The sequence below is a fragment of the Netta rufina genome, assembly GCF_964035555.1.
Source record: "Netta rufina genome assembly, chromosome: 6".
Classification (NCBI taxonomy): domain Eukaryota; kingdom Metazoa; phylum Chordata; class Aves; order Anseriformes; family Anatidae; genus Netta; species Netta rufina.
In genome coordinates, this window is record NC_140129.1 from 1,651,873 (window position 1) to 1,679,534 (window position 27,662).

At 38.8% G+C, this 27,662-nt stretch overlaps 1 protein-coding gene across 2 annotated transcripts in view; it reads left to right on the forward strand.

The window, feature by feature from the left end:
* Window positions 1-27,662, forward strand: part of SATB2 (SATB homeobox 2) — a 133,232-nt gene that overhangs the window by 35,509 nt on the left and 70,061 nt on the right. For both annotated transcript variants that reach the window (XM_084288989.1, XM_084288990.1), the window contains exons 4-6: window positions 19,398-19,524; window positions 21,663-21,786; window positions 26,590-26,692. In XM_084288989.1, coding sequence (XP_084145115.1) covers window positions 19,398-19,524; window positions 21,663-21,786; window positions 26,590-26,692 — 354 coding nt within the window. The remainder of the gene's footprint in view (window positions 1-19,397; window positions 19,525-21,662; window positions 21,787-26,589; window positions 26,693-27,662) is intronic.

The following is a 27,662-nucleotide window of genomic DNA, read 5'->3' on the forward strand; positions in this document are numbered from 1 at the left end:
ACTTAGCTACTTGTGGGATAGGCCAAAGCTGTTTTTTGGCAGAACATTTTTTGTTATATGAAAGCAATCAGTCTGCAGGATATTTTTGTCTAATGATCTTCAGAGTATCTTGATTATTTTTTGTAATACATCCTACAAGCTTGGGTTTAGGTTCTTGCTTGCTTACATGAATACCCAAATAGATGTGAATACACTTAGGATGGGACAACAAAATAGAAATTACTCATAGGAATCCTCCTAATGATGCAAAGAGAAAGATTACCTGTGTCCTCAGAGGACAGAATTGTGGGAGTGCTGAGGCTGAAAGTGGGGAAATGTGTTTATTTCAGTAAATATAAGATTTGACCTTGTTTCAAGTACCTTTCTTGAGAGCATAGGAAGAAGAAACTGCATAAAGTAGAGAGACGCATGAAACCTGAGGCTGGGAGTCTTACAAGCAGGCTTACGGTTTTGCTTGAGCTGTGTGTGTTTGACTGACGGTGAGGATGGCAAACATCCACCTTTTTGAAAAGGACTAAGAAGTTGGTCTTCAGCTTGACTAATATGTATGTGGTTTTAAAAGCAAGGGAAAATACTTGTTATATTTTTTGCACTATTTGTGGTTGAAATATCATAAACACTTGGATGTAATAAAGGAAATACAATACCTTTTTTTTTTTTTTCTTCAGAGAACTTGTTAGAAGTATTGAAATTAAGAAATATTGAAATTAAGATTCATACGTTTTTGTGGAGGAGCTGTCTATATGAGATTTTAATGTGAAAGTTGGATACCCTGTCTAACAGTGTCCGTAAAATAAGATGGTGCCTTCTTCTTTACTTTAAGACTGAAGGTAAAGTGTTTTCTTTGTAAAGCGTAGGGGGTTTAGTACTTGCCTGTAGACCTCTAACTTGAAATGCACAAGATTATTCTTTGATTCACCTTTTTTTTTCTTTTTTTTATTTTCTTTTTTTTTTCTTTTTTTTTTTTTTTTTTTCCATTTATTAACACAGTGGTTATGTGTGACCATTCATCAGAGGCTTTAGAAATCATGGGAGATTTATGATGTCATATGATGTCATTACAGCAATGTGTTGCATTGTAAAACTTGAGAGCCACCACTGCAGTACCACCGGAATGAATAATGGACCATTCATTCACTCCTACCAAATCCCAACATAAAATATTCCATGGGCTCTCTTAAAACAGAAATAGTGCGTATAGGAACACGTAGGGCGAAGTTACGCCTGGGAGGGTGTAATGTGAGCACCTCGCAGGCCCAGGTAGACACTTGAATTCCCAGCAGTCTCTGTGTTAAGACTGCACAAAAGCTAGAGCCTCTCTGAGGTCAAATCCCTTCAGAAGGAAGTGAAAAAAATCTTGGCTGGCTCTTGGGGAGCTTGTGAGAACAAGTACTAGAGGCCAAATTCTGCCCTGTTACACCATCCTAAATTTGGAACAGTGCCAAAGAGGAGTGCTTTCCCTGCTGCGACTAGGCTGGAGGGAGTACAACTTGGAGGGGTCTGAGCAACCAGTGACTCTACTCTAAACCACACATAAAATGAGTTTAGCAATCTTGGACTGTTGAACAATGATTCATTTTATAATATGACCACAAAATGTAGCTGAGTTGGTAATGATTGCTTCAAACAGCTCAAGAAATTGAATGAGCAAGGAGGAGTCAGGATTACCCTTAGCCCTACTAAGTGTCCTTGTCGGGCCGGAGGTCAAGGCTTCCCGGCATAGCTCTTGCCCAGGGCTGCAGGGGCAGGCAGGGGAGAGCTCTGCCCGCACTAGAGGCAGACAAAGGTCTCATTCTTTACTGGTAAGCGTGCCTTAACAGCCACCGCTGCATGCTAGTGCTTAAAGTGAAAGGAAATGTTAAGTCTGCTGCATGTTACTTGTTCAGGATGTTAACAGCTGTATGGCAAATACATCTATAGCATAGGATGAAGAGCAAGAAAGATACAAGCATAGTTTTGCAGACATCCTTTCATATCTGTAATTACATCCAGACTTAACAGCAGTGTCATTTTATTTCACAGTGGAGTGTGGCAGTCCTTGAAGTGAGATTTCTTGGCGTTTAGTCCCACATGGTAGAAAAGGTCCCTTGCACTCTGATCTGCTTTAAAACAAACCACACCAAACCAAACCATGCATGTGTGCTCAGAGAGCCCCCTCTTTTTACAGACAACTGCCATTTGTTGCAGGGGTTGTCATGTTAAACAGCAGCAGAAAATCCTATCTTGATGCTCAAGTGAAATACTTAGAAATTGTAAGGAGACAGATTTTGAGAATATAAATTAATTAAATGGCAGTAATTGCATTATTGCACTATCTTGCCAGGGAAATAGCTGTTCCTTTGACAGTCTATTACTGTGCTAGGTCTTGAAGCAGAGTGTAATTTTTGAAAGTGTGTTAGGTTTTCCAAATGTGTTTTTCTGATTATATTTAGTTCTAACTACTGGTAAGCAGCAGCTCAGCACTGCAAAAGTGGTCATCATCCTGCATGCTTAGTAGTTATAACAGTAGGAAGACTGAATGAGCACTTACAATTTGGGCTTAAGCTGACAGAAGTAAATAAATACAACCTCATCAAGCTGGCCCAAGTAGCTGCTTGGTAGCTTGCCCAGCTGGGATTAATGTTTTTGGATTGGGACAGAAAATATTAGGCTTCTTCCAGAGAGCAACCCTTCAGCCATCTAATGGGTGTTTTCTTATTTGGCTGCTGGAGGTGCAAAGCATCAGGAAGGTAATAGGCTTCTATGGTAAATTTCTTCATTTGCAAGAAAAAGAAAAAAGCAGGCCAAAGCTACTTTTACATTGCTTGCCTGATTTTTTCCTTACATCTTGACTAGACACTTAACACTTCTGACCTTAGGGTTGTAGTTTCATCCTTCAAATGCCCAGTACAAGGATAAAGAAAGAAGAAAAACAAAAAATAAAAACTGGTTGTGGTCTAGCATATTTTTAGTCTGATTAAACAAATTGCTTGGAAATATGTTTTGCTTTTAATGCTGAAAATAGGCAGTTCTATATCTCTACATATATAATAGCTATTCATTAGAGCATTTCTTTGTATTTTGAGTGGAACTATGTTATGGTCCTTCGATAAATCTGGGGAAAAATGAAGGCTAAAATGCCTGCTTCACCAATCTAAAAGAGAAATTCAGATTTTAAAGGACAAAGAGATCAAACTACTATATATAAAAAGGAACGTAAGATGGACTTTGTAAATACGTTACCTTGAGCCTTACTCAGTTGATCTAGTGAGTGAAGTCCTTATTTCAGGTGGGGCAGATGCTTGGTGTTCTCCAAGTGTCTTTGGTCTTTGCTCAGTTGATCCGGGCAGTGGTATAGCCAACATCTGTCTGGCGGAATGTGGGCACAGGTCAGTGACTCATTATGCCAATATTGCTGTTTGCTTTTGTGTGCACATTAAGAATTGGGCAGCAAGAGCATGGCAGTAGCCCAGACTTAATACCTACATGAAGGGAACTCTTCAGGAACTCTTGGATCTTCTCAGTTTTGCCACAGCTTGTTTGTCTTTGAGAATTCATCTTTGGCTGGTGCTACTAGTACAGCGTGATTCAGTTGGTTGTGCTTATGAGCAAAGTTAAATATGTGCTTCTGCCAAACTTCCAGAGTTCATTTTAGTGCACGAAGGGTGTCATTTTGCACGTTTTCCTTACATTCCTGAGTAGGCTGTCCTGAGTAGACTGAGTAGGCATTCCTGAGTACACTGTGCAATGCATCCAAGGAATGCAATGTAACGTAACAAAGCTTTTGCATTTTGGATTGAGTCTGATATTTTGGTAGGGGGGAACCAGCAAATTCCCAAATGGGATTAAAAAAAAAAAAAAAAGAGAGAGAGAGAAACCTAAGAATGTTTATAGGTAGCTCAAGTTAGCATCCTCATCTGGAACTGGCAAAGTCTAGTTCAAGTTTCTTTTCATGCCACTGCAGTTGCCAGCTACCTCTTAGACTACGCATTTGTAGTGATTCAAGAGTTCAACCCTGTGTTACAAAAAGAAAGGCATTTCTTGTGGAATCTCATTAAAGGCTGAGCCAAGATTTTTCTCATTTAACATTTCTTGAATCCACTGGCTTTCATGGTGTTTTGGGTAGAATTATTATTTCTTGTTACATTTATTGTTTTTCAGTTGAGAGGTTTTTCACTGTATTTATCCATGTTAAAATAATCTCATGTTTGAGGCTAAAATTCATGTATTTTGAGTACCTGGGTATTCTGACTGTCACTAGTGCAGAGATTAGGTATAGATGACGGAGTGTTTTGAAAAGTATCTTTGTATCCACTTATCAGCATTTATCATCTTCATAAAAACGACAAAGAATCAAATAATCTTAAAAGTATAAAAAAGGTTAATTAAAAACTACTTTTCCGTACATGTTGCAGTCATTCCTTATGGGTAAACACGTGCATAAAACACTATAACTACACCCATAACATTCATTCTTACTAGATGTATACACTTTTTTGTACTAACTGCATGGTAAGTGAATAATTTCTAACTTAAATTCTACATTTTTCCTGTGTGGTTACAACCAAAATTATACAGATTCCCTATGTGGTATTATATCCTAAACTATTGTACCCTGAGGTATTTTTAAATTTTTCTTCTCAACGTGCATTATTTTAATTACAGCACATAACAATTATCTGGAAGCTATTGGTTACTATGTCAGTTTGAGGTGCCACTTAAGTCCTTTTCTTCTGACAATTAACAAAATAATAATTGTTTCAAAGGCAGGCTGTGATACGAACCCAAATCAAATCATAGCAGGCATGTGATTATCGTGGCAGGGGAAAGCAAAGGAACAGGTCTCTCCCTGGGTGAAAGCATCAGGAAGAAATGGGTGGTTGTATTTCTTTTGGCAGGCTGAAGATGTTGTGAGCCCAGAGTCCCAGCCAAAATGGAGTGAGCTTTGAGTTGGCTTGGGCCTTTTATCAAATGTTTTTGTGAACATTTGCTTTTTTTCCTGTATTGTTTTAATGACAATTCTCAATGGTGGGAGCGCCACACCAGACCTTCCCTGTTTTGGGCTTATTTTTAAAAGGATTTCTCATCAGCTAATAACCTTAATTTCAAAAAATCTTCATTGGTTGGGTTAAGATCTGAGCTCAGATGTGTGATCACATAAGGGAAAATTCCGTGGAGACTTGGAGTGGAACGAAACCCCCTCCTTAATACTTTTGTCTAACATATGTCCCTGTATTAAAAATAATTACTTTGGCTCCTTAGAGAGGAAGAGGAAGGTTTTGTGCCTTTTTTTTTTTTTTTTTTTTTTTTTTATAAGCTTGAAATTCTACATTGAGTAGGCATACAAACTCCTGAGATTGCTTTCATTTGGAAAGGATATTTTATAAGGTACCTTTTACTTGAATGTTGGCCAGTTTAATTTAGATTATTGCTTCTGACAATTAACCTCATGTTGGGCTGCACTTGTCTCATTAGCAATGTGGCAAGTGATGAACTTGGATGCATGAGGGCTGAGCCCTCACCTGGAGAACTCACCCACCGGGGCAGTGCTGCTGCTCTGACAAGTAACAAATCCACCTAAAAGCCATCCATGGAGGGCTGGTGCTGGGGGACTGAACAAAGCTATTAATAGTCTTATCAAATACATTGAGTGCTTTTGCTGGGAGAGAAAGTTAAACAGCAGGGGAGGCATAGAGCATGAGATTTAAAAATATGTTATTTCAAGGTGATCTGGTCTTGATTTTTTCCTGTTTCAGCTTTTTCCTCTTTGAGACAGAATTCCTACTTTAAAATGTATCTTCTTTAAAAAGAGTTTTTCAAATAAAAAAGGCATAGAGCAATAGGGAGGGAGTAAAGATAGGGCTAAATAATAAAAGAATAAAATACTTATATTCTCTTTGAATGTAATGCTTTGTCTGTCAGGAAATGATCAGTTTTTCATGTAAGGAAAAACAGTTATGCAAGTTGCAGTTTCGTGAACTGACTCTCTTCCTCTATCCAGATTATTGTCCACTGTAACAAAATATCTGTTACTTCCACAATCTACAGATCTATATTACACAGGGAATATTCAGAAAAAAATGTTGTCTTTTGGGGGTGGTTTGAGAAGCAGAAGGATTAGAGGTAATTTTCTGCAATGGAAATAATGGCTTTACCGGCTTGGTATAGTTGAAAACTTCTCTTCCAAATATTGTCAGAAAATGAGTACTTATGTTCAAACCTCAAGACAAAATGTAAAGGCATTTTCTGGCATTACTCAGAGAAAGAAAGAAAAAAAAAATCTAATTTACAAATTTTTAAACTTTTTTTTGTTGTTTGTTTTTCATTTCTTAGTTATGCCAACATGCTATGTACACATATCTAAATGGATATACATTTGAATGTATCAACTATGTTGTGTCCAAAATTAATAGAAATATACATATGTTTATTCACAGAAAAGGGGAAAAGTGTTAGTATTAGTCCCTTAAAGTAAACACTTTTTTTCCCTTTAAATTTACTTTCTGTTTTATGGTGTTGGCTCCCTACAAATACTTTACTACTTCTGCTGTGAAAATCAGTAAGAGGAGTGTGATTTAAACTTACTGCTCTGTTCTCTCACATTGAGTGGCTATGTACATGTATATAATACTTGCAGCCACTTAAAAGGCATTAGACATGTTCTAGATAAATAGTTATTCCATCAAGTATTTAATAATGTATACATAAAACTGATCCAGAAGAGAGTGTATGGAAAAAAAAAAAAAAAAAGCTATGGCAGTAAAGTGGATAATTTTAGTGGAAAAATCATTTTTTTAGTCTTCTTGACTGCAGGGAGAGAAGGGCCTGTGCACCCAACTGGTTAAATGTGTAGCCCGTATGTGCACAGTGTGGACAGCTAACGCTGAGGTGCAAATGTGACTGGCAGATGTCATCATGCCTGCCCGCATCACTTCTTTTTGATCTCCATGGGAAGCTGCCCTGTGCCCTGGAGGCTCGCACTGTTGTGCCTTCTGGGCTGCTCTTCCCTGTACAGGCTGAGTGAGCCTTGAGGCAGGTACCCTCAGTCATGGCAAAAACGGTCCTTGAGGAGAAGGCATCCCTCACTTGTCCCAGTAGGCCAAAACCACGGCAGTCTCTAATGATCTCTTCTTCCTCCGTTTTTTTGGGGTAAAGTGCATGGGAAGAAGATGGGAAGAAAGGTCATGACTCAAGCTAAATTGAGGGCAAGTGTTGCCTTGTAGGTAGGAGGAGGGGATATTAAAGGTTTGCGGTCTGGTCTTCCTGTAGAGCTCCAAGGTGGCTGCCATCATTCTGAGACGTAGCAGCGTGGCGTGGTGGGAGGAGGAAGGCAACAGTGATGTGGCCTGGGGTGGGCAGGTGAGCAGGAACTGACCAGCAGAGCTGCTTGCCACAAGGGAGTCTTATGGATTGTGACTAATCTGAGCTCTGTTTTAGTAGGAAATAAAATCAATTAATATATTTGTAATCTAAAAATGAAAGTAATTTGCTTTGTATAGGAGGCCTAAAGGGCTGTCAACAATGTCAAGACACAATTTTCTAGCTGGGACAGTTATTAATGGAGGCTTTTGCTATCTCCCTGAGGCCTAGAAACAGTGTGCATCCTCATTGCCTATCAGCCTGTCAAATCTACCTGTTGCGAGATTTTGGCTCTGCAAATTCCTGTTCTACTATTGGCAGAAAACCCCTCAGCCGTGATAATAGCATGATTTTGTGATTCTGACAAGATCTTTCTAAGGTTTGAGTGCTGACATTTTGTGACATTTGCTAATATTTTCCTTCATTATAAAAGTTACTCAAAAGATTCTTCAGATATGACATTCCTCTTATTTAAATACAGCGTATACAAGTACAAGATACAGTTAATGCAATATGAAGCCTTTCATATTCTATATACCTGCATAAAAGCTGGCTTGAGGCCTTGGTGTCTTGACTTTGGCACCTTCATTTCATGGCTGTTTGTTAAGAGTTTATGCTGCCACAGCCTGAAAGCAGTGTATTTCCTTTACAAATTGTTACCTTAGTTTCTGTCAGTTAACAGTGTTCTTTATGCATTTCCAGATTATGGTCTTCCAGATCTTCAGTTCTTTTCTTTAAACATGCAATAAAAAATGTTACCTCAGCAAAGGGGGAGAAGGTAACACAGAGGCCAATGTTTTGGGCCACCAGCAATAAAATCACTTATGTTTGTAAAGATGGGTTAGAACTTCATTTTCAGCATGATTTGATTGGACAACTTCTCAAATTTCATGTAAGCAACATGTTTAGTATTGAAAAGGAAGTGTATTTAAAGCAAGCCATTTCCCATACAATCTTACGGATTCATCCATTACTTATCAATTTTATTTAATATTTAAACTACTATTTTCCTATATTACAATTTTAACGGTATGGTGCTGGCCTTTTATGTCTAGACCACAATCGTGCCTGGTCACACTGACTGGTACCCTTATTGCAAGAGGAACTCTGCAAATTAATTATTTTGTGATAAAGTGTGTGGATGTATCTCAGGAGATACCTACATCTCTTCGCTATCTCATGAGCATGTTGGCAATGCCACCAATACTTTAGCCTTTATTGAGACTTGCAGCATCTGGTGGTGTCCCTTAAACTCCACATCTTTTAAATCCTGTGATTACCTAAGAATCTTAGCAGGTACGTAAAGAAGCAGTAGACTTCTGGAAATGCTTCAAAGCATGATTTACACATGCTGCAAACCTCCAGATTGGAAAGGTGAATTACTCTTTCCAATCTTTTTCATGTGCACAAAAATTATTTAAAATAATGAATTTGTTCTAGTGGTCTTTTATTCACAAACTAATGTGAGGATGGAAATGCAAGCAAGATCCAAAAAGGACCCAGTGGCTTTGTAAGGAAATAGACTCAGTTCTAGGAAGATGTGGGCTAAGAAAACAAATCTGGGTTCATCTCAGCATAGTGTGGGCTCATGAACACTACAAGAGGAAACTGATTTTTTTTGAGTGTGGTAAGATTCCTGCTTGTTCTGAGTCATCTCCGCTAGTGGTAAACTACAGCCTTTTTTTTTTGTTTTGTTTTGTTTTTTGTTTTCTGTTGATAGGAAATATAGCATAGTTTGGTAACCAGCTAAGCTTTATTTAGATTTGTCAGAAATGCAGAATTGTTCTGCTCTTCCTTAGAATAGAACAGGGAGATGAGGAAGCCAAGAATCAGGTTACTGAGTGAAGTGGATGTCAGCGAAGGAAGGATTTGTATTGAATTTAATGTCATGACCTGAACTTATAATGCTGCCCCAACTAGGGACTAGGATTGTTCAAATGTGTTTTGAAAATAAATATTGCAACTTAAAAGATACTATTCTCTGTCTCTCTCTAGTAGATCTATTTATAAAAGAAGGGTAAGATTCGATCATTTGCTTCTTACCCCTTTGTGAGCTATGATGAAGTCCTTTGCCTAAAGATCCTCAAACCTTCAGTCTCTGGTATATTGCATATTTTAAATATATGTATGCATGCACATTTACATATAGATTTTTTTTAAAATGCATATAACAAGTACTAGAATACAAGTCTCACTTCATTTGTTAACTGCTTCATGGTGGATCTAGTTCCTAGCTGAATGTCATTGGCGATACTAGAATTAAGCCTACAGACATTGTAAGGTCTTGTATGGGTCTGGATATGCTTTTACAATAATGCAACTTCAGAGAGCAAAAGAATTGAGTCAAATTGCAGAGGTAACAGCAACCATATCTTTACATATTGTATTCGTGTTGAAGTAATTAGCAGAAGCAACTGTTCTTTAGGGTTTTCAGTGAAATCTCCTACCCCTTTCTTGCCTTAGCAATTCATGCTTTTCCACCCTGCTAGTTAGATGTTGTCCTACCAGTTCTTCAATTGTTCAAGTTGTATTTTTTTTGTGGAAGTCAAGGACTGAATGTGTGGGGGCAGAAAGAAAAGACAGAAGGCAAAACAAAAGTAGTAATTTAGTGAAAAACCATTCTGGTAGTTTTGTATGCAGTGTAAGGAAAACCCCAAAGTCACAAATCTTAAACTAAAGAGATTAAGCTGTTAAACTGTATAGGCCAAAATATGAATCTGCATTTGGTTTAGGGGTTTGTTCATGCAGGATAGCATGCTGTGTGTCCTTATTTTTCTTTGGTCTTGAGACCCATGGATTTTCAAATCTACTTGTAGTTGACTCAACACAGAGATGGTTGGCTACTGTATGTCTACAGTCTGAGCCAGATTTCTGTGCTCTCTGTAGCAGTGTTACTGTGAGTAAGCAGGATATTCAGATTCATTCAAGGCCAAACAATGTCTGGAGGCTTAATTCTAAGCCTATTAGCCTCTAGAATGTCCTATTAGCAATGCTCTTTTATAACCTTTAAAATGTGTTTTATGTATTCTGTTGCAATGCCATGTTATTGTGCTTTTTTTTCCTGCTCAGTGGGCTGTCTTGCCATGTGAAGATTATAGGGGAGCATTGAAGCTGGGTGAATTGAAGTCTGGGACCTCTTGCATCTTTTTAAAAACAGATACAGGATTTTTCCTCAAAGAAGGAAAACATTTTTCTGCCTCTCCCTCTCTTCTCCATTTGAAAACATCACAATATAAGATCCAAGGAAGGCTTCTGGAGGGATGACCAAGGACAGCCTCAAAGGCTGTCTGCCCAGGTGCTTTGTTCTCCTTGGTCAGGGTGCTGTGAGGCAGATTTTGTCAGTGTGTTGTGCTGGCAGGAGGCTGATGAAAAAGGTTCAAAAGCAAACCTCTTGTGTAAAAGTTCTGGTCCTTTTACACATATGCAGGCTCTTGTAGGTCATGAGGTGGCTATACAGTCACTGAGTCCAGAATTTTGGACTAGATGATCCAGGTACCCTTTGTGGCTGTTAAAGAAACATAATGTGCAATGGAGAAAAGCACCAGCTGTTAAGGATGCTTGCATTCATGTTTTTCTTAGTAACTGAGGCAAAATCACTAAAGCTCCAATTTTCATCCTGCAAGACTGAGGTGGAAGCACATTACAAGTCCCCACCAGCAAGATCTGTCTGCATTGGCTCTCTGGGGCACTCTGAATTACAGACAGGAGCTGTGGTCCCGGTGCCAGGCAGGATGGCAGAGAAGCAGCCAGTGTTTTTCCAAGGAGGCTGGGACAGACTCAGCAAGAGGCAGCTGCTCCAAAGCCAAAGGAACCGTGGTGGTTTTTAGATGCCAAAGCAACCCTCCATGCATGGGAGCAGCTAAAGAAAGCTCTTTGGCCAGGGAGCAGGCTGAGTCATGACACTGCTGGTCTGTAGGTGTTTTGCTGGCATTCAGCAACCACTGCTCCCTGGCAGGAGGCGTAGCCTTTGCTCCTGTGGAGCTGAGCAAGTTCAAATGTTCCCAGGTTTGAGCTGCAAAAGATCTTAGTGTAAGTAAGAGTAGAGGTTGCCCCAAAGGCAATAATTACATGCAAAAATGGAGCGAGTGCTGTCCATTGAGCATTATGTGGAGATTATGTCAGTGAAGGAATGAGTGCTGCAACCCTACAGGCACTGGGGCTACTGAATAATACTGCTGAGGAAGTGTAATGGTGGAGGGTAAAGCTGAGCTGTGGGGTTACTTGTTATGAAGCAGCTATTAGGAGCTGTTTAATATCCTAGACACAGTAGCCTTTCTTTCATGAGTTTTGATAACGGAAAAGACTTATTTTTTATACTATGGAAGTGACACAGAGGTTTGGTTCCCTTTCTCAGACGAAAGATGGAGAATGAGGAGTTCTCTTTCTTTATTCAGGTATTACTTCTCTTTATTCATGTATTACATCTTGCTATCTAGGGTAAGTGCAGACTTATTCTCAAAATGCCAAAAGAGAGGTGTTATGCAGGGGTAAATGTTTTTCCTCAATGGAAATAAGAGTTTTAAAAAACATACAGAGTAACAAAAAATAAATAAATACAATTTTGGTAATATTTTTTAACCTCTTTTGGTTCCTTAACCTTCTGTGTATTTGAAGTATTCATCATCTATTATATAACAATTTAAAAAATAATCCCCTGAAGTAAATAACATCAACTTTTTTTTTTTTTTATGTTGTTTTTCCTTACCAGTTATTGGCTGTTTTTCAAACAGAATAGTGGGTTGGAAAATTAAATAAAGACTTCCAAAATAACAAGCTTCAGAAATTTTTATTTAATTTGCGGGTTCATGCTGTTCTCCCACCCCCCCCTTTTTTTTAAGAAGATCTTTATTAATTTAGTCTAGTAAGTTAGTACCTATATTAAATTAATCTAATAAAAGTCGGAGTCCTAACATAACATTTCCCAAATGTGAAACAGCATCTATTACATGAGGCACAATCTTTATACAGTAAAATGTAAACTTGATATGTAGAATTACAAGGCTGTTTGGTATATGTTAAGTCTAATACTTGAGTATCGTCATGCTGGAAGAAAGGAATGGACAACACTAACATTCAAAAAATTAAAAACTCTAACCAAGCTTCATATATCAAAGCAATTTTAATTTGTGAAAACATTCTAAAGTTCAGCAATTAAACCTCGTCATACTAGCAATCTTTCTGTTGACAGTTACTCACATCCGTGTTTCTATAAACATTTTAATATATAATCATATAAGTGTATAACCTATATTAACATCTGCATATTAATGCAGATCTGAAAGCCAGAAGGGCTAGGTGAGAGTATTTAGACAGACCAACCAATAGATGTGTTGTTGTACCACAAAAATTAATTCTGTAAACTCACTTTTATACATGTAGTTTACATGTATGATGCCATTTCAAAAACAGCAATAGAAAACATCTCCAGCAACAGCCGTATAAGCAGCCTTGCACTGCCAGAGCTTCAGGTGGCTCAGTCTTGCCTTTCCCTTGGGTGAAGGTCACCCTTTTTTGCAGAGCCTTAAAGTTGCATGAGTCTGATCAGCTGGGATGGAGAATTAGTCATTCAGGGAGTGTGGGTGTTCCCGTTGACTTGTGGATGTGTACATCACAGTGTAATCACATAGTTTATTCCTGTTCTCTCACTGAATTATTTATTACAGTCTGAAATGAGGAAGGAGGGGGTTTCTTTTGTATTGGCATAAACATAGGATTATGCTCATTGTGTGCCTTCAATCACTAAATCATTGATATGTCAATTGGCATAATACAACCTACCTCACAAGGATGTTACGAGGCTTAATTAATAAATGTTTTTTAAAGTGCTTTGGGGTCCTCTGGTGAAAGGCGCTTTAGAAGTGCAAAGGAGGATTATGCTGATTATTTTTCCCATCTATTACCCCAATGTGTCACTGATTGAAATTCAACAGAATAATATGGGCACTCTTATGATGGTAAGCATGTTGGCTGTAATATTTTAAAATTTGCAATATGGTCTAGAAAAGGCAGCTTAATAATATAATCATGTAATACAAAAATTATTATTTTTTATTATTGTTCCTGTTTCCTTTTTTCTCCTTTCTGCTTGAAAAGTCATTCCCTTTGCTGGATTAACAATAATAACTACAAATTATGGCTTGATGTTGTTACAGTTTGATGATATACTACAGCCAGGGCACAGGTTAGAAACACAGGCTGAATTATTATGCATTGCAGGGTAGTGATTTCCTGCAAACTGATTTATGGTTAAATAATTCTGTGTACTTATTACATGGGACAGGCAGTTTTTAATTTCTCTAACAAAGCACAGCTGAACAAAGGAAAATTACATGCTATCATATAGGGACAAGATGAATCTGAAGAGGATAAACAAATGCAATCAGCGTCGCAAGAGCTTACCCATTTTGCAAGGGGATCCTGTCAGTAGTGGTTGATGGATAAACAGCTTGATTATCCTTGAGGTGGGGGTTTTATTGAGTGTTTCATTGAGGTCTTTCATTTGGAGTTGTAAAATGAATCAAAAGTGTTTGGGCACTAATGCCAAGCTGTAGTTTCTTCTGGGTGTCTGTTGTGTTGATAAAAACTCTGTTAAAAAGTAAGGTGGTTAAGCAAGGCAGTTTGGTTGAACTCATGGAATGGCAGCAGATGGTTGTGTTCTTCACCCAGCCTTGTGTTTGCAGTCAGATGTGTTCAGGCTGTGATCCTGTAATGCAGGAAACTGAACTCCTGGCCACCTAGTGTGGCTCAGGAATGGCCGCAGCCACACAAGGCACAGCATTGGTCTGGTATAACTCTGCCGATTCAGATTTGCTCAGAGCACTTTGAAGTGGCAAATATAACTCAGGAGATCTTATGCTGGATTGGGCACTGCCTAAACCATTCTTAAACTCACATAAACACCATGTTGTTTGCTGTGTCTGGTTTCACAGACACATGTTCTTGCCAGGGCTGGATGTAACTTTTGCCACCAAAGAGTGCTGACCCAGGGTCAGTGAACATGGAGCTGGAGTCTAAGAAATGAGCTTTGCAGTTCTGTGTTTTACAACCTGAGTGTGCCCATCCATCCACAAGGAGAGCAATTGTCTGCTTTAACACTTCATCCATATGAGTCTCGGCAGGTTACATTTATACTTATGTTGTAGTAAAAGAAAAGTTTTGGTATTCTGCATCAGGGATTCAAATGGTTTGTCAGCTTAGTGTTGACAAGTACTTTTTTACCAATGCTTGGTAAAGAATTGGTATTCTCTGCAGTCCCTCTTTTCCCCTTTAGCCAATGAGCACAAAATTTCATCCCTTTCCCTCTCTATACATATTTGGGCAAATGTTGACCATTAATTTTGTTGCTGTCTCCAAAAGAATGTTGAGGTGGGGGTGGTGATGCTAATATGAATTTTGAAATGTCCTTAATTTGATCCAGTGACTTAATTTTAGCCCTAGCAGATTAACATTTTACATAAACTGCATTACTCCTGTGTCATTTACCTGCAAGTATCCACTTAGGATGTAATTTAGATATGCTCACAGTTTAGGAAAAGTGAAATCAGGAATCTAACTATGGTGGGGATGGGATAGTTTGTGAAGGAAGACATGAAGAACCTGAGATGTGTTCCTGTGTATTCCGTTTAGCTACAGAAAGGAGTTTGGAAAATGCCCTATTTTGTGTTTGCTTTTACAATATACTCTATTAAAAAGTGTCCAGACTTTTGTGAGATGCTTCAGTAGTTCCTGTAGGACTATCCAGATGAAGTTGGCAGGACAGGAGACTGGGAGATTCAGGACCCAGACTTCATGTTCTTTATCACCAAGAAATGTTATAGTTAGGCTATAATATGCAGTATTCTAACCTCCCAGATATTCTGTGAACTGCTCTACTGTATGGCAGACTTTTTTTGGAAAGACAAATGAGGCTTCTAGCCCTATTAGGTAAATAATTTTCTGGGATGATATAAGGTACATAATAATGAAAGGGGCTTGCCAACTTAGCTGGAGCTTTTTGCCTTTTGGTGTTTTTATGCCATGTTATGATTATTAAATGCTCCTAACATTGTTATTCTAGAAGTGTGCTTTAGCTCCAACTTTGCAGCCACTCCGTTCACATCTCATTAACATGAAGTCCTAGGAGTAATCCAAGTGCTTTGGATTCATCACTCTTTTAGGTGAAACTTTAAAGGTCATAAAGATCCTGTGACAAGTTTTGCTAGGCATAGAAGTCAGTTGTGATGTAGCTGGTCAAGCCTTTTCTTCAATGTGTTGTATTGCTCTCACATGCACAGTTATGACTTTCTTCTCCAAAGTAGCTGCATTTTAAATTAAATTGAAAGCACTCTGGCACAATGGTAAATCATTGGCCAAAGTGGAAGAGCAGCAGTGAATTGCAGCAGTTGTTGTGTATGAATTTGAGGCTTGAGCTTGAGACCCTTGAGAATTTTGCTTCTAGTCTGTTATGGTATTCTTGTGGGTAAAGGGAGTTGCACAAATTTAGAATTAGGCTGCTGTCCTTTCTCCCTGTCTGCATTTTAGTAAAGCAAACAGCAACAAGTATGTCTTCAATGGCAAGTGAACACATTGCTGATGCTTAAATTTAATAAAAGACCTGTCTGTAGCAGGACATGCTGTTAAAGAAACAACAGTCAGCATGGGTAGAAAATGCCTTGTAAAATATTTCTTTTGAGAAAACTGCTTGGTCTGTTTATCGTATTTAATTGACTAGCTGGCCTGGGCTACATTCAACCATTCCTTTATGAGTTTCTGAGAGCTGTTGTTGTGTACAGCCATTTCTTGACCATGTAAGCTTTGAAATCTGTTGAACTTCCCTTCCAAAAAAACTGTTCCAGGAGGAGTCCCAAAAGGTCATTGATACAAGAAAGACAATGAGACTCATTAACATGATAGTTTTGTGAATTCATGATAGGTGTGCTTTCAGAATTCCTGAGCAGCCTAATCTGAAGGTCTGGAGCTGTCAGAAGAGTAATACTCCTTGAGCAGTAGTGTATTCATTACTAAAATATGGTGTTTTGCTGATTTCTGTCCTCAGTTCTAAGTCTCAGGTCACAGTAGGATAAATGCTCGGTCTAGCCAGTTAAAGTGATTTCATCAAAACTCAGAACTGTGCCACTTGGAGTCAGTGAGTGGAGCCATAAAAAATTGTATGTGGAAGGGACTCCTTGCTACCAGGCTGTTCCCATCTTGGCGATGCTGTTGCATTAGCAACACCCAGCAGTCCTGGATGGGAAGGGACCTCCTTGGGGGGAATATTTTATTCTGCTCAGATTTTACATTCAGAGCTATGCCTTGTAGCGTGCTGAGAATGGATTTGCTCTACAAGCTGGCATCATCTTCCCAAATGCAGCCCAAGAGTTGCCCTAAATACAATGCTGGAGCCATGAAACAAACCACCTGCGAAGTGTGCTGAGGAGCTGGATGGAAACCATGGCTTCTGGCTATCGTTTGGACCAGCTTAATGTGTTCTGGAAAAAAATTTATATGTCGTATCACACCGGCTGAAAAAATAGCGTACATCAGCAGTGCTGTAACACAGAGTAAAGGACTTGCAGCAGGTGTTAACATGCAGAGGCGCAGAGCATTATGGTAACACCTGTGTTTGTCTAAATCCAGCCAAAACAATTTCCTCTCCAGTTATAGAGGAGGATTAAAAAAAAAAAAAAAAAGAAAAAAAAAAAGGGAGCCTACCTAACTTCCAGTAGTAGCAGACATTTCCTGTGAAACAATTTGCATAGTATTTTTTTGTATTTTTTTTTCTTTGTACTTTCTAGTTTGGGGACACCTTTGGTAACTTCAGTGCCCCCCTACTGTCTCTTTGTCTCTCACCAGCATTGCCAGGGCTGAGCAGTTGCAGATGGTATGCTCTCTGAGCGCTTTCCTTAATTGAATGAAAAATAAAGCCTCTTGTAAAATATTACCAATTTAGATGTGACTTATGGGGCACATATGATGCTTATTTTTTCAATTACGTGAAAACTTGGCGTGGTTAAACATAGGAAGCCAAGTGTTCTGTGAAGCTGGTATAGATTTTTGGTTTTTTAGGTGATTTTGCTCTAAATTATTATATAGCAGAAGGGGGTGAAGAAAGTCAGCAGCTAAACTGTGTTTTCCCAGCATGTATTTCACTCAGTGGACCCTTGATGCTCATTTCATGACTAATATATGCTGTACTATATGCATTTCTTGTTGTCACCAGAGATAACATTAAGTAAACTATCCCCTTAAGAAAAACAGCTTTTCTTGGCAAGTGAAGTATGACTCAAGGAGCCAGCATTGGAGACATACGGTACTGTGAATGAGTGCTGTGTGTTACTCTACTGGATCTGAGTCCAGGCACTATTTATACTGCAGCATATTCAGCACCAGATTGTTAAATCTTAATAGTGAAACAGTGCATCATTTAAATGTTTTTGTTCTGTTTATGTCCCATTTTCAAGCATTGGATATCAAGCAAGCTAACTTTTTATTTCATTTGGACAAGATCTCCCCTTGCCAAAAGCTTTCTAATCTGCTCTTGAAACATTAGCCCGTCTGTACTAGCATGTTGCAGTGAAATTTTGTACCACTGAAGACGAATTAGGTCTCTTCTAGCTTCTCTCAATATGTGGTGATAGAATACCTTGCAAATCAGTATGTCCATGGTAAATGCAAGCATTTAAGTGCTACTGAAAAGGAGTTGTGCTATAATTATTTCCTCTTCAACCTGTGTAGGAATGAGACAAAAAATAGTCCACAGCAAGTATTTCATGTGCTCATCATATTGTGTCCTGTTGTATCTGTGCAAGAAGCTTTGTTTTACTGTTTCAGACGTGTTATTTATTTTACAATTGTACTTTAAAGATAAGGATAAAAGGCCTTTGCCATTTATTTCAAGCTCTGGATTAGTTCCAGAGCTGAGAGTAGAATGTGAGGAGGAGAGGGCTGACATTTCTTAGCATCATAGGATCCTTCCAGATAACCAAAAAGGTGTCTTGGAGCTGCTGTTATCACAGAGGAAGTGTTTTTCTCATGTATTAATGTATTTCTTATAATAGGGCTTGCAGATACTCTTTGGGAAGATCAGAGAATATATAAGCAGACCTCAAAAGTCGTTGGTTTAAATGTGAGATAAGGTAATATGTGCCTTGTAGGGCTGTGCTAAGAAAAGTTATGTGAGCAGAGCAGTGGGGCAATGGCAACATGGTGAAAGAGGAAATAAAAGTGATAGTTGTAACGTGTAATGCACTGCAGAGCAGGGCTGAGCTGCTCTGTTTTCATGTAAGGTAGCACTGTGGCTTTTTTTGTTTGGTGTCTTCCTGGAAGTCATTCCCGGGTATTAGTCATTGTTTTTGGTGGGGGTGGGCCCTCTGCAATTGTCTAAACAGAAATAATACCTCTGCCCCCAAATGGTTTACCACCCCAGTTTATAGCCTTTGTGACAAACCCTAGAAGAAGATCCCTATTGAAGAATGAGCAGAAGTAGAAACAGGATTTAAAACATCCCTCCTCCCCCCTGCTATTTTGGATCTGTGGTCAGCAGCCTGCAGTTGCTTGTTGCAAAGAAAAGCAACTGTCTGCATAGTGCAACTTGCAGCTGGGAGTGAACTCTTCCTACTTCATAGCTTTCCAGTGTTATCCACTGGCAATCATACCATGATTAGATTGTAACTGTGCTGAAAGCCCACACATAGGAATTTTCCTGTTCAAGTCAAAACCAATTCATTTATTTACAGAAGGGTTTTGGAGACTGCAGAGGACCACAGAGTATTTAAAGCTTCTTCTAACTTAGAAAAGCAGACTTTAGTAGGATGATGAAAGATGTGACGGGAGGAAGCATCCTGTGCTTCCTTGAAGTAATTTAAGAGCCAGGAACATGTCAGCAGTCTCTGCTAAGAATTTAAAGTCTATTCTTACTGTTTCCCATAGTTTGCTTCAGGATTCAGTACAAAACATCTTTTTGAGCAAGATTGGAATAAACCTCAAGGCAGATCTTGAATCTCCTGAACAAACAAGCATATCAAAGGGGTTAGTAAACAGACAGCAAAATGTAAAGTATGAATGTTTTGTTTTCTTTTCAGGAATAATCAAGCTTGGGAGGTGGAATCCCCTCCCTCTCAGTTATGTGACTGATGCACCAGATGCGACAGTAGCTGACATGCTACAAGATGTCTATCATGTTGTGACATTGAAAATCCAATTACAAAGGTGGGTGTTTCTGAACATCTGTCCTTGTCTATTCTCTGAGCTGCTCTGTCGATTACAGTATTACTATAGAGATTAGCACATCCTGTCTTCATTAATTTCTGGTCTTTTGATGAAAGGGAAAGAAAAATGAAGAGAAGGGTAGGTCAGCTGACAGCTAATCGGTGCATGTTCCAACTGATATTTTGTGTTTTCTGAAGCAGCAATATGGTAGCAGAGAGAGAAACAGAAAGTCAAGTACAGGTACGGGGCTTTAAAGGCAGAGTTTGCTACAATCCCTGATTTAAGGGGTTATTGAGGCCTTATTTTATACAGAAAATAAACACCTTGCCTTTTTCCAGGGGTTACATTGTGAGAAGCAAGGTCTTCTCCTGCCAGTAGCTGAGATGGGGGAGGGGAGGAGCTTCTTGACTTTCCTTTGTTCTCCAGTGGTCTTCCCAGTGGAAGAGCAGAAAGACGAAGAAGGGATCTGTTACTGCAGATCTGTTTGGCCTTTGGAAAATATTTTCCTTCCCCAAATGCTAGTTCTGACTAGCAAAGCAAAACCTCCTGATGTTCTTATACTTACTTGCTCTCCCTTCCAAAACTCCTGCCCACCCCACCCCTCTGTTGCTCTTCAGAAGAGTTCTCAAATAGCAACTGATGCCTGTGCAAGGAGATGTTGCAGGTCCCTGGGAGTGCATGGCACTCCCTAGGAGTGCTTATAAGCCTACATTGCATGGTCAGTTGTAGCTTTCTGACCAGGAGATTTCAGGGGAAAAGTGAAAATAACAGACAGTCTGGAATAATTTGCATACAGCTCCAGGAAGCTCAACCAGAACAAAATAAGGTTCCATTGTGAATTGTGTCAGCATCCTTTGGTGGCAGGTACATATCTACCAACTGTTCAGTTCGGTTTGGAATTTGAAACTAGCTGCTTCCTCACTGACTAATGACAAGCTCACAATTAACAACATTTTTTTCCTGTTATCTCTGATGGGGTTTGGGGTTTCCAGTTCTCATTTACAGACCTTTCCTTGGTTTTATATGCTGTTACTGTCTCTCACCTAGGCTGCATCTCTGCAGCATAGTTGTGAAAGCATCTAGACGTCTGTACCTGCTGTAAAACTGGAGTGCAGTAACTCATCTCCTCAGAAGTATGAGCTACCAGGAGCCCACCTAGTCTACTGTCCTGTTGGAGGACAGAGGTTGTCGACCCAAGATGAAGGTCTCATTCTTTATCTTCCAAATGCTTGAAGATGCAGAGTAAATAAAAGGTAGCCCATGACTTTGAGATAAAGATAGTCATTGACTACTTGAACTTCTCAAGCACAGCTGAACTTTTCAGCTCTGAGGGTAAAGCCTGTCTTTATAGGCACAAAGCAGAACCACCTCAGCTGACTGGAGAGCATGCATTAAGTCTCTCAGGCATCAATGGCAATGACAAGCTTCCCCCAACTTTTTGATGTTGATGTTTGATGTTTTTTGGTCTGTCCCCCTGTATGTAGACAGAGACCATGAGCTTGTTAAACTAGAAGAGGCACAAATCACACAAAGACATAAGGTTTACTACATGTGCAATTCTTGTAAAATGAAAGTGAGAATGAACTGCATGTGACAGATGTTGGGCATATGGCTTAATGCATTTCTGAAGGGCTCTCAGATACTTTAGTGATGAGGGCAGTATAAAAACCTGTATACAATGAAATTCATTTTTCAGACCTACTGCTCCACACAGTGAGGACCCTTATTTTGCAGTGATTTTGTTAGTGGCAGTGCTGCATATATGTTTATTTTTCTATCCCAGCAGGAGTATCTTTGTTTGGAGAGGATGGCTTTATCCAGCCAGTTCTGTGGCTTGCTTTACAGAGTTTCTTTGCTCTCTATGAGGTCCTTCCCAGAGGAAATGGTTATGCCACACAGTATCATAGTAGGATTAACTGCTATTCCTGCCACGTACTATCATTCTTTTGGTTGAACTTCACATCTGGGAGCTGGGCTTGGAGGGGAGGGGAAAGAGGAGAGAAATACCTTGATGAGCTGGCTAAGTAGGAAACAATAAAGTTGTGCTCACTGCTTAGAGGTCTATGGCTCTTGTACACAAAGAGTAAGCATCTGTGAAGATGATGTTTCTATCTACTTTCTGCTTTCTGTTTTGACAGTTGTTCAAAGTTGGAAGACTTGCCAGCAGAGCAGTGGAACCACGCCACAGTTCGCAATGCCTTAAAGGAACTGCTCAAAGAGATGAATCAGAGCACATTAGCCAAAGAATGCCCTCTCTCACAGGTCAGTGTTTTTAGCAGGTTTAGGGAAAGACAGATTTCCAAGATCCAACGTTTGTATTTGTTCAGTAAAGGGCTTAGTAAAGGGGGAAACAATTCCATGAATATTGAATCATTTTCTTGTTTTCCTTAGAAAGAAAAAATTCTAATTAATATGAAAAATATTATTTGTATACCAGGTCTTATTAGTGGGTTGTCAGGTGGAAACTAAGAATTAGTTGATTTATATTCAACTATTCTGACGGTTTTCATCTAGATATTTTTCTGAAGCTTTTTCAATAGGACTGACAATTGTCAAGGGTGAGCTCAGAGTAGCTTCTTCCCACTAGGACCTGCCTCCCCTACTAATCCACAGGTAGCTCTCATCAGCTTCCAACTTATATAAAAGTATGCCTTTTTAATAGTTGTGCCTCAATTTCTAAAGAACAGCAATAAAAACATAGATGTAATTATTTTTAAAAAGGAACAAAAACTCATAGTCTCGTTCTCCATGACTGCTTTATATATGACAGTAATGTCATGTCTAAGACAGACAGGTTCCTACAGATATCATGAGCTCTATTTGTACTTCAGATTGTCATAACCAGAGGTTCAAAAAGTTTTAATGACTGAAGCCTCCTTGCTTCGCACAAAAACAGAAAAACATTTCATCACTCAGACCAAGCAACTTTGCTAGGACCAAAAAGTATATTACCTTCTAAAAACTTAATTAGAATCTTACGTTAATCTGTTTGTTGTATCTTTTAAAAGTCAAAACATCAGTAAGTCCTGCTTGCTAAAAATCCATTGCATCCAACTGCCTGTCTTGCGTTACACTGTACGCTCATCCTGCAGTTCATGATCCAAAGCCTCTGTGAACCAAAAGAATTCTTTCTATCTGTAACCAACACAAATTTGCCTCACTGTCTTATGACTACAACTCCAGGGAAAGCATGGGGGTACAGAGGTGAGTTACAGAGCAGAATTTAGGTCTCTGCAATAGGTAGGAATTGCTTTCCAGCAGAAAATGTTCCTCATCTTCCTTAGTCATGTTAGGTCTGCAAATCTAAAACAAATGGAAAGGCTGGTTAAGGAAAAGCTGTGTAAGTTGCCTTACTTACTAAAGCAGTAGCAGCGACTCGAGATATGCACAGAGCATAAGTGTGTTGAATACGGAAGTATTTTTCTTTTCACACAGTTTAAGTGTAATTTCTTTAAATAGAATTATCTGTGGAATCTGGTCAGCTAATGATGATTGCAGTGTATGGTTGTCTCTGCCCAGTCTTCTTCAATATGCAGTATAACTAAACTATGCATCATTTCATATGCAAAATTCATTTGTTGTCTAAGTCTTGTTCCTCCCACTTGAGTTTCAAAGCCTACCAGGTAGAAATGCTGTAGTTGGTTTGTTCTTCCCATAACATCAGTATGACAGATATTAACAAGATTACTGGTGGCAGGACTGTAGCAGCAAGAATCCTTGCCCTAGTAGTTATTTAGTGGTCAAAGCTAAATAGAGATAGAAAATTAAACTTGCTGAGTTCTAAGCACAGCTGTAGGTCACCTTGAGCAGTGACTAACCCCTGAACCAGGACTGCAAGAATTCAGCATTTATTATTATTATTGCTATAAAAAGTTTTAGTCTCTTTTTGTTTTGGCTCAAAAAATGCAAAAGATACAATGGAAGGTTGTATAGGAACTGTCTATTACCATCATCTGAATATGCCTCTAATACAATTCCTTCTCCCAAATCAGTTTTAGAAAAATATCGTGCCAAATGTGAAATGTCATTACAACCCCCTTGTGGTTAATATATTATTGACAGCAGCAAATTGCAGAGTGGTCTCTTAGGAGTCGAACTGCAGAGTAAATGCTGCTGCTTATTAATGTGTTCACAGTGCCTCAAGTACAGAAGTGGAAAGGGGCAGCATGGGGAGCTTTCGCTTCCACCCACAATGGTGCTCCGCCTCTGCTTCTCAGTGCATGAGCTCTCCATGCAGCCCAGATGGGCTGATTGCCACTAATGGGAAATGTAATCATTCACTTTGATTTAAATTTTTTTTTTTTTTCTCTGCTAGGTGTATTATGTGGCTGCAGCTTAGCTACCCTTAGCATAAGGCTGCTGTTCAAACAAATAAATCCCAGTTAACCAAGCTGAGAGGACAGAGGGTAGGTTGGGGGAGTGTGTGTGGCAGAAGGAAATCCAATTACTTCAGCATTTCCATCTTTGCATAGAGACCTCTATCTTTCCTGTATACTATATAACTCATTTCAATGCTGACCATGTATTTTGTCTCCTTGCTGGAGCAAGATTTTTTGGGATGTGAGCATATTTTTCTCCTTGAACTTACTGCACCAAATTTTCTTTATGTGGATATTTCTCAGGTTCAAGTCCCAGAAGTTTTCCTTTGAGATGGCAGTCTTGATGACACCAAACATATCCGCTGCTTCATATAATCTATTCCTTTATTAAGGATTTTTACGGGAAAGATATGCACTATTTTGAAATTTGCAATTAGTGAGTGGTGTTTGTTTGTTTGTTTTTGCCACTCTCTTCTGGATATGTATTCCCTTTTTGCATACTCATCAAGATTACTGACAAAAATACCCCTAGGATTCCTTTTAATTTAATAATGAGGGTTGTTTGTTGTTTTTTTTTTTTTTAGTAGTCTAAAAGTTGTTACGGTTCTTTCCTCTGCTGTATTGTCAAACCGCTGAACAGAATCTGTCCTGAGATTTTTTGCCAGTGGTTGATTTACTGCTTAAATTTACTATTTAGCTTAAACTTTGCTTTCTCAAATAAAGGTTAATGGGTTAATATATTCCATGATACTTAATAGCCCTACATTTTCAGTAATGTCAATTTATTGTAGAGCTAGAGGATTTGGGGAAGAAAACCAGCAAAGCCAGGTTGTTATGTAGACAGACCTAAACAATTTTCCCACCTTCCCTAAGTGACTGGAAATGTAACTAAAGTGAGATTAAAAAAAAAGGAAGTTAGCTCAACTTTGTTCAAAATCCTTCCTTAGCAGAGGCTAGCACTGTACCGTGCTTTCAGAATACTGCTGCTTATTAAAGTGATTCAGAACAAGGGAGGATTTATGGGGAAGGAATTGTTGCTGACTACCACAATGCTAGGTTTATGTCTCAAAATATTGATTTTAATTAGAAAATTGAATCTCGGTTTTAGAAATTGAAGTTGCCACTTAAAAAGGCTCTGACTTTATAGCCTTCCAGATCTACTGCACTGCACCAGAGCAGCTTTTAAGTGGAAAAGTTAAAGTGCAAAGGCACAAGATCCTCTTTACTAAAAGTGAAATTACGTGTTGAAGAATCATACCAGCCTGCACCAATCAGTAAACTTAAGTCTCTCAGTTTTGCTCACATTGTGTTTTAAGTCCCCCAGGCTCAGGACTGAGGAGCAACTGGAGTTGCATGACACTGCAGTGAATTGTTATAAGGATAGATAAATCTGGGAGGGAAGAGGGGATGTTTTTGTTTTTAAAACATTGTTAAAATTGAGGAAGCCAACATGTAAGCTTCGTAGCTTTACAGAGATGGCGTAGATCCCATTTTGCTCAAGACCCTGCAGGAGCCTGTGGGCCAGAGCTTGAACCTACGGTAAATAGCTTGTTTTAGTCATGAGGTCATGCTAGTTATTTCATCTCTGTGCACAAAGGTCGTGCAATGTGCCAGTGTTTTTTTCTGAGCTTTGTTATTAAGTGAAGAAGGAAGACAGAAGAAAACTGATTTCTGGAGAAGGTGCTTTGGCTCCTGTGTGTTAGTGGTGTTAGATTGCATTTCCTTGCTTGAGCTCGTATACAAGCTGGGAGTGATTTGACCCTGGAAGAGTTAAGGAGGGAAAAGCAAAATGTTGTTTCTAAAAAGATGCCTCCTTTTCAGAATGGAAGAAGGAAGGAAAAAAAAAAAAAGAAGAACTGCCAGTAACCAGAGTCTTTCTCACCCTATGGGCAGAAACATCCCACATATAAAGTATCCATTTTACGGGTATCAGGTGCTACAGAACAGCTCTGTTCCTCTCTGCTTCCAGTTGGCTTGCAATGAGAGTCACTTAAAGGGAATTCACAAAGAGCGGAGAGAGTGGCAGTGGTTAAGCAAGTGATACTTCAGTTTTGTTCATCTTTGTTGTGGTTTCTGGCTGTTCTCTATTATAGTATGCATAGTTACTTTCACCCTGAATAGCACTGTTAATTTCTCTTATGGGTGATTTTTCACACAAGGGCTAATCACATGTTTCTATAAATTACATTAATTTAACTTATTTGCCTAACTATTGTTCTGTAGTGAGTAGCACGGATGTTCCCTCATTCTTGGCTGTGTGGTCTCGCTGCATTTGGAAGCAGAACAGAGACATCTGAAAAGCGTTATTTGGATTATGCATGCTGAAGCATCTAATCTTACCTTTAGGATCTGGTGCCTAAATCATATTTGTTCTCACCCGGGTGCAGTGAGCATGTGTTCACCAGCATGGCACCAACTTTTGCTATGCAGCCAAAGTTTAGATATTGTAAAATCGCAAGGACAAATTAAAGTAGAACTGTCCCCACCTCCGGCTGGTGCTGCAGGTTTCAGTCGAGGTTGGTACTGCATCTTTTTTGCTTTATAAGTGAACCAGAGTAATTATGTTTGGGTATTTACAATGGAGAATAAAACCAATTTTGTGTACTCATCAGACACTGCTTTTTGGTTTTAAAGGCAAAAATGGGTGACATGCAATGCACTTGCATGTCATTCACTTACCCTGGAAAAAATTCTAATTATGCAAGATATTTTAAAATCACTTTTGTCTTTTTTTCTGTATTTCCAGAGTATGATTTCATCCATTGTAAATAGTACATACTATGCCAATGTTTCAGCAACCAAGTGCCAGGAGTTTGGGAGATGGTACAAAAAGTACAAGAAGATTAAAGGTAAATTGATTTTTTTCTAACTTTCTAAGTTCTTTACCTTCTGCTGACAGTTTGTGATTATTTGCTTTAAGTAAAAGTGATAATAAGCTTTAATAATATTAGTGAATTTGTCTACAAATAGGACGCAGTCAGAGCACATTTGAAATTTAATCTGATACTTTACAAACAAGGCTAGCGTGAAGACATAGGCGTCTTAATACATGCTTCTAATATCCCATTTAGTTGTGCTGAAAGATCAACTGTGTTTTGAATTAAACTAAAATGTTTTGAAAAAAAGAAGTGTTCTAGTAGCTCAGAATTAAAAAGTTAGATTGCTGTGTAAATTACCTTAGTTGCATTATATTCATGAAACCTTAAAACCTTGTCTTTCATGTGTCCTTGCTCTCTGTTTTAAATACTGCTAAGCATTCTGGCATTCCTGACATATTTTGTCATGTAGAATCTGGATAACAGTGGAGCATTTAGTACCCAATTGTTAGGAGACATTACTAAATAATGTATGCTGCTGCACCCACTGAAGTTAAGATGAAAATAGTCCATTGTTTAAATTATTTCTACAACGAAATTGTATTAGTTTGTTGGCAGTAAAATGCCTGAGGTGGTAAAAATTATTCTACCTATGTTCATACTGCTCTCACCATTGAAATGTGTGATCACCTTCCAGTAGTACCCAAAGTGATGTGACGTGCATCCATCATGTGTAGTTTGTTCTTTTATTCATCCTTTCCTTTGGGAAGGGACTTGTGTGTGTGTGTGTACTGGACTTTTTTGTTGTTGTTTGTTTTTTGTTTTAAAACGTATGTCATTTTAGCACAAGTTTAGCAATAGTCAAAAGCTTTTCTACAGTACTAATTGCCTCCTCATTTTACAAATGACTGTCACCCCTGGAGATTAGCGTTACCCTATGTTAGTTTTTTTGTTCCTTTGTTTCTTAAGTTTTTCTCTTTGTTACACCACTGAAGGGGAGGGT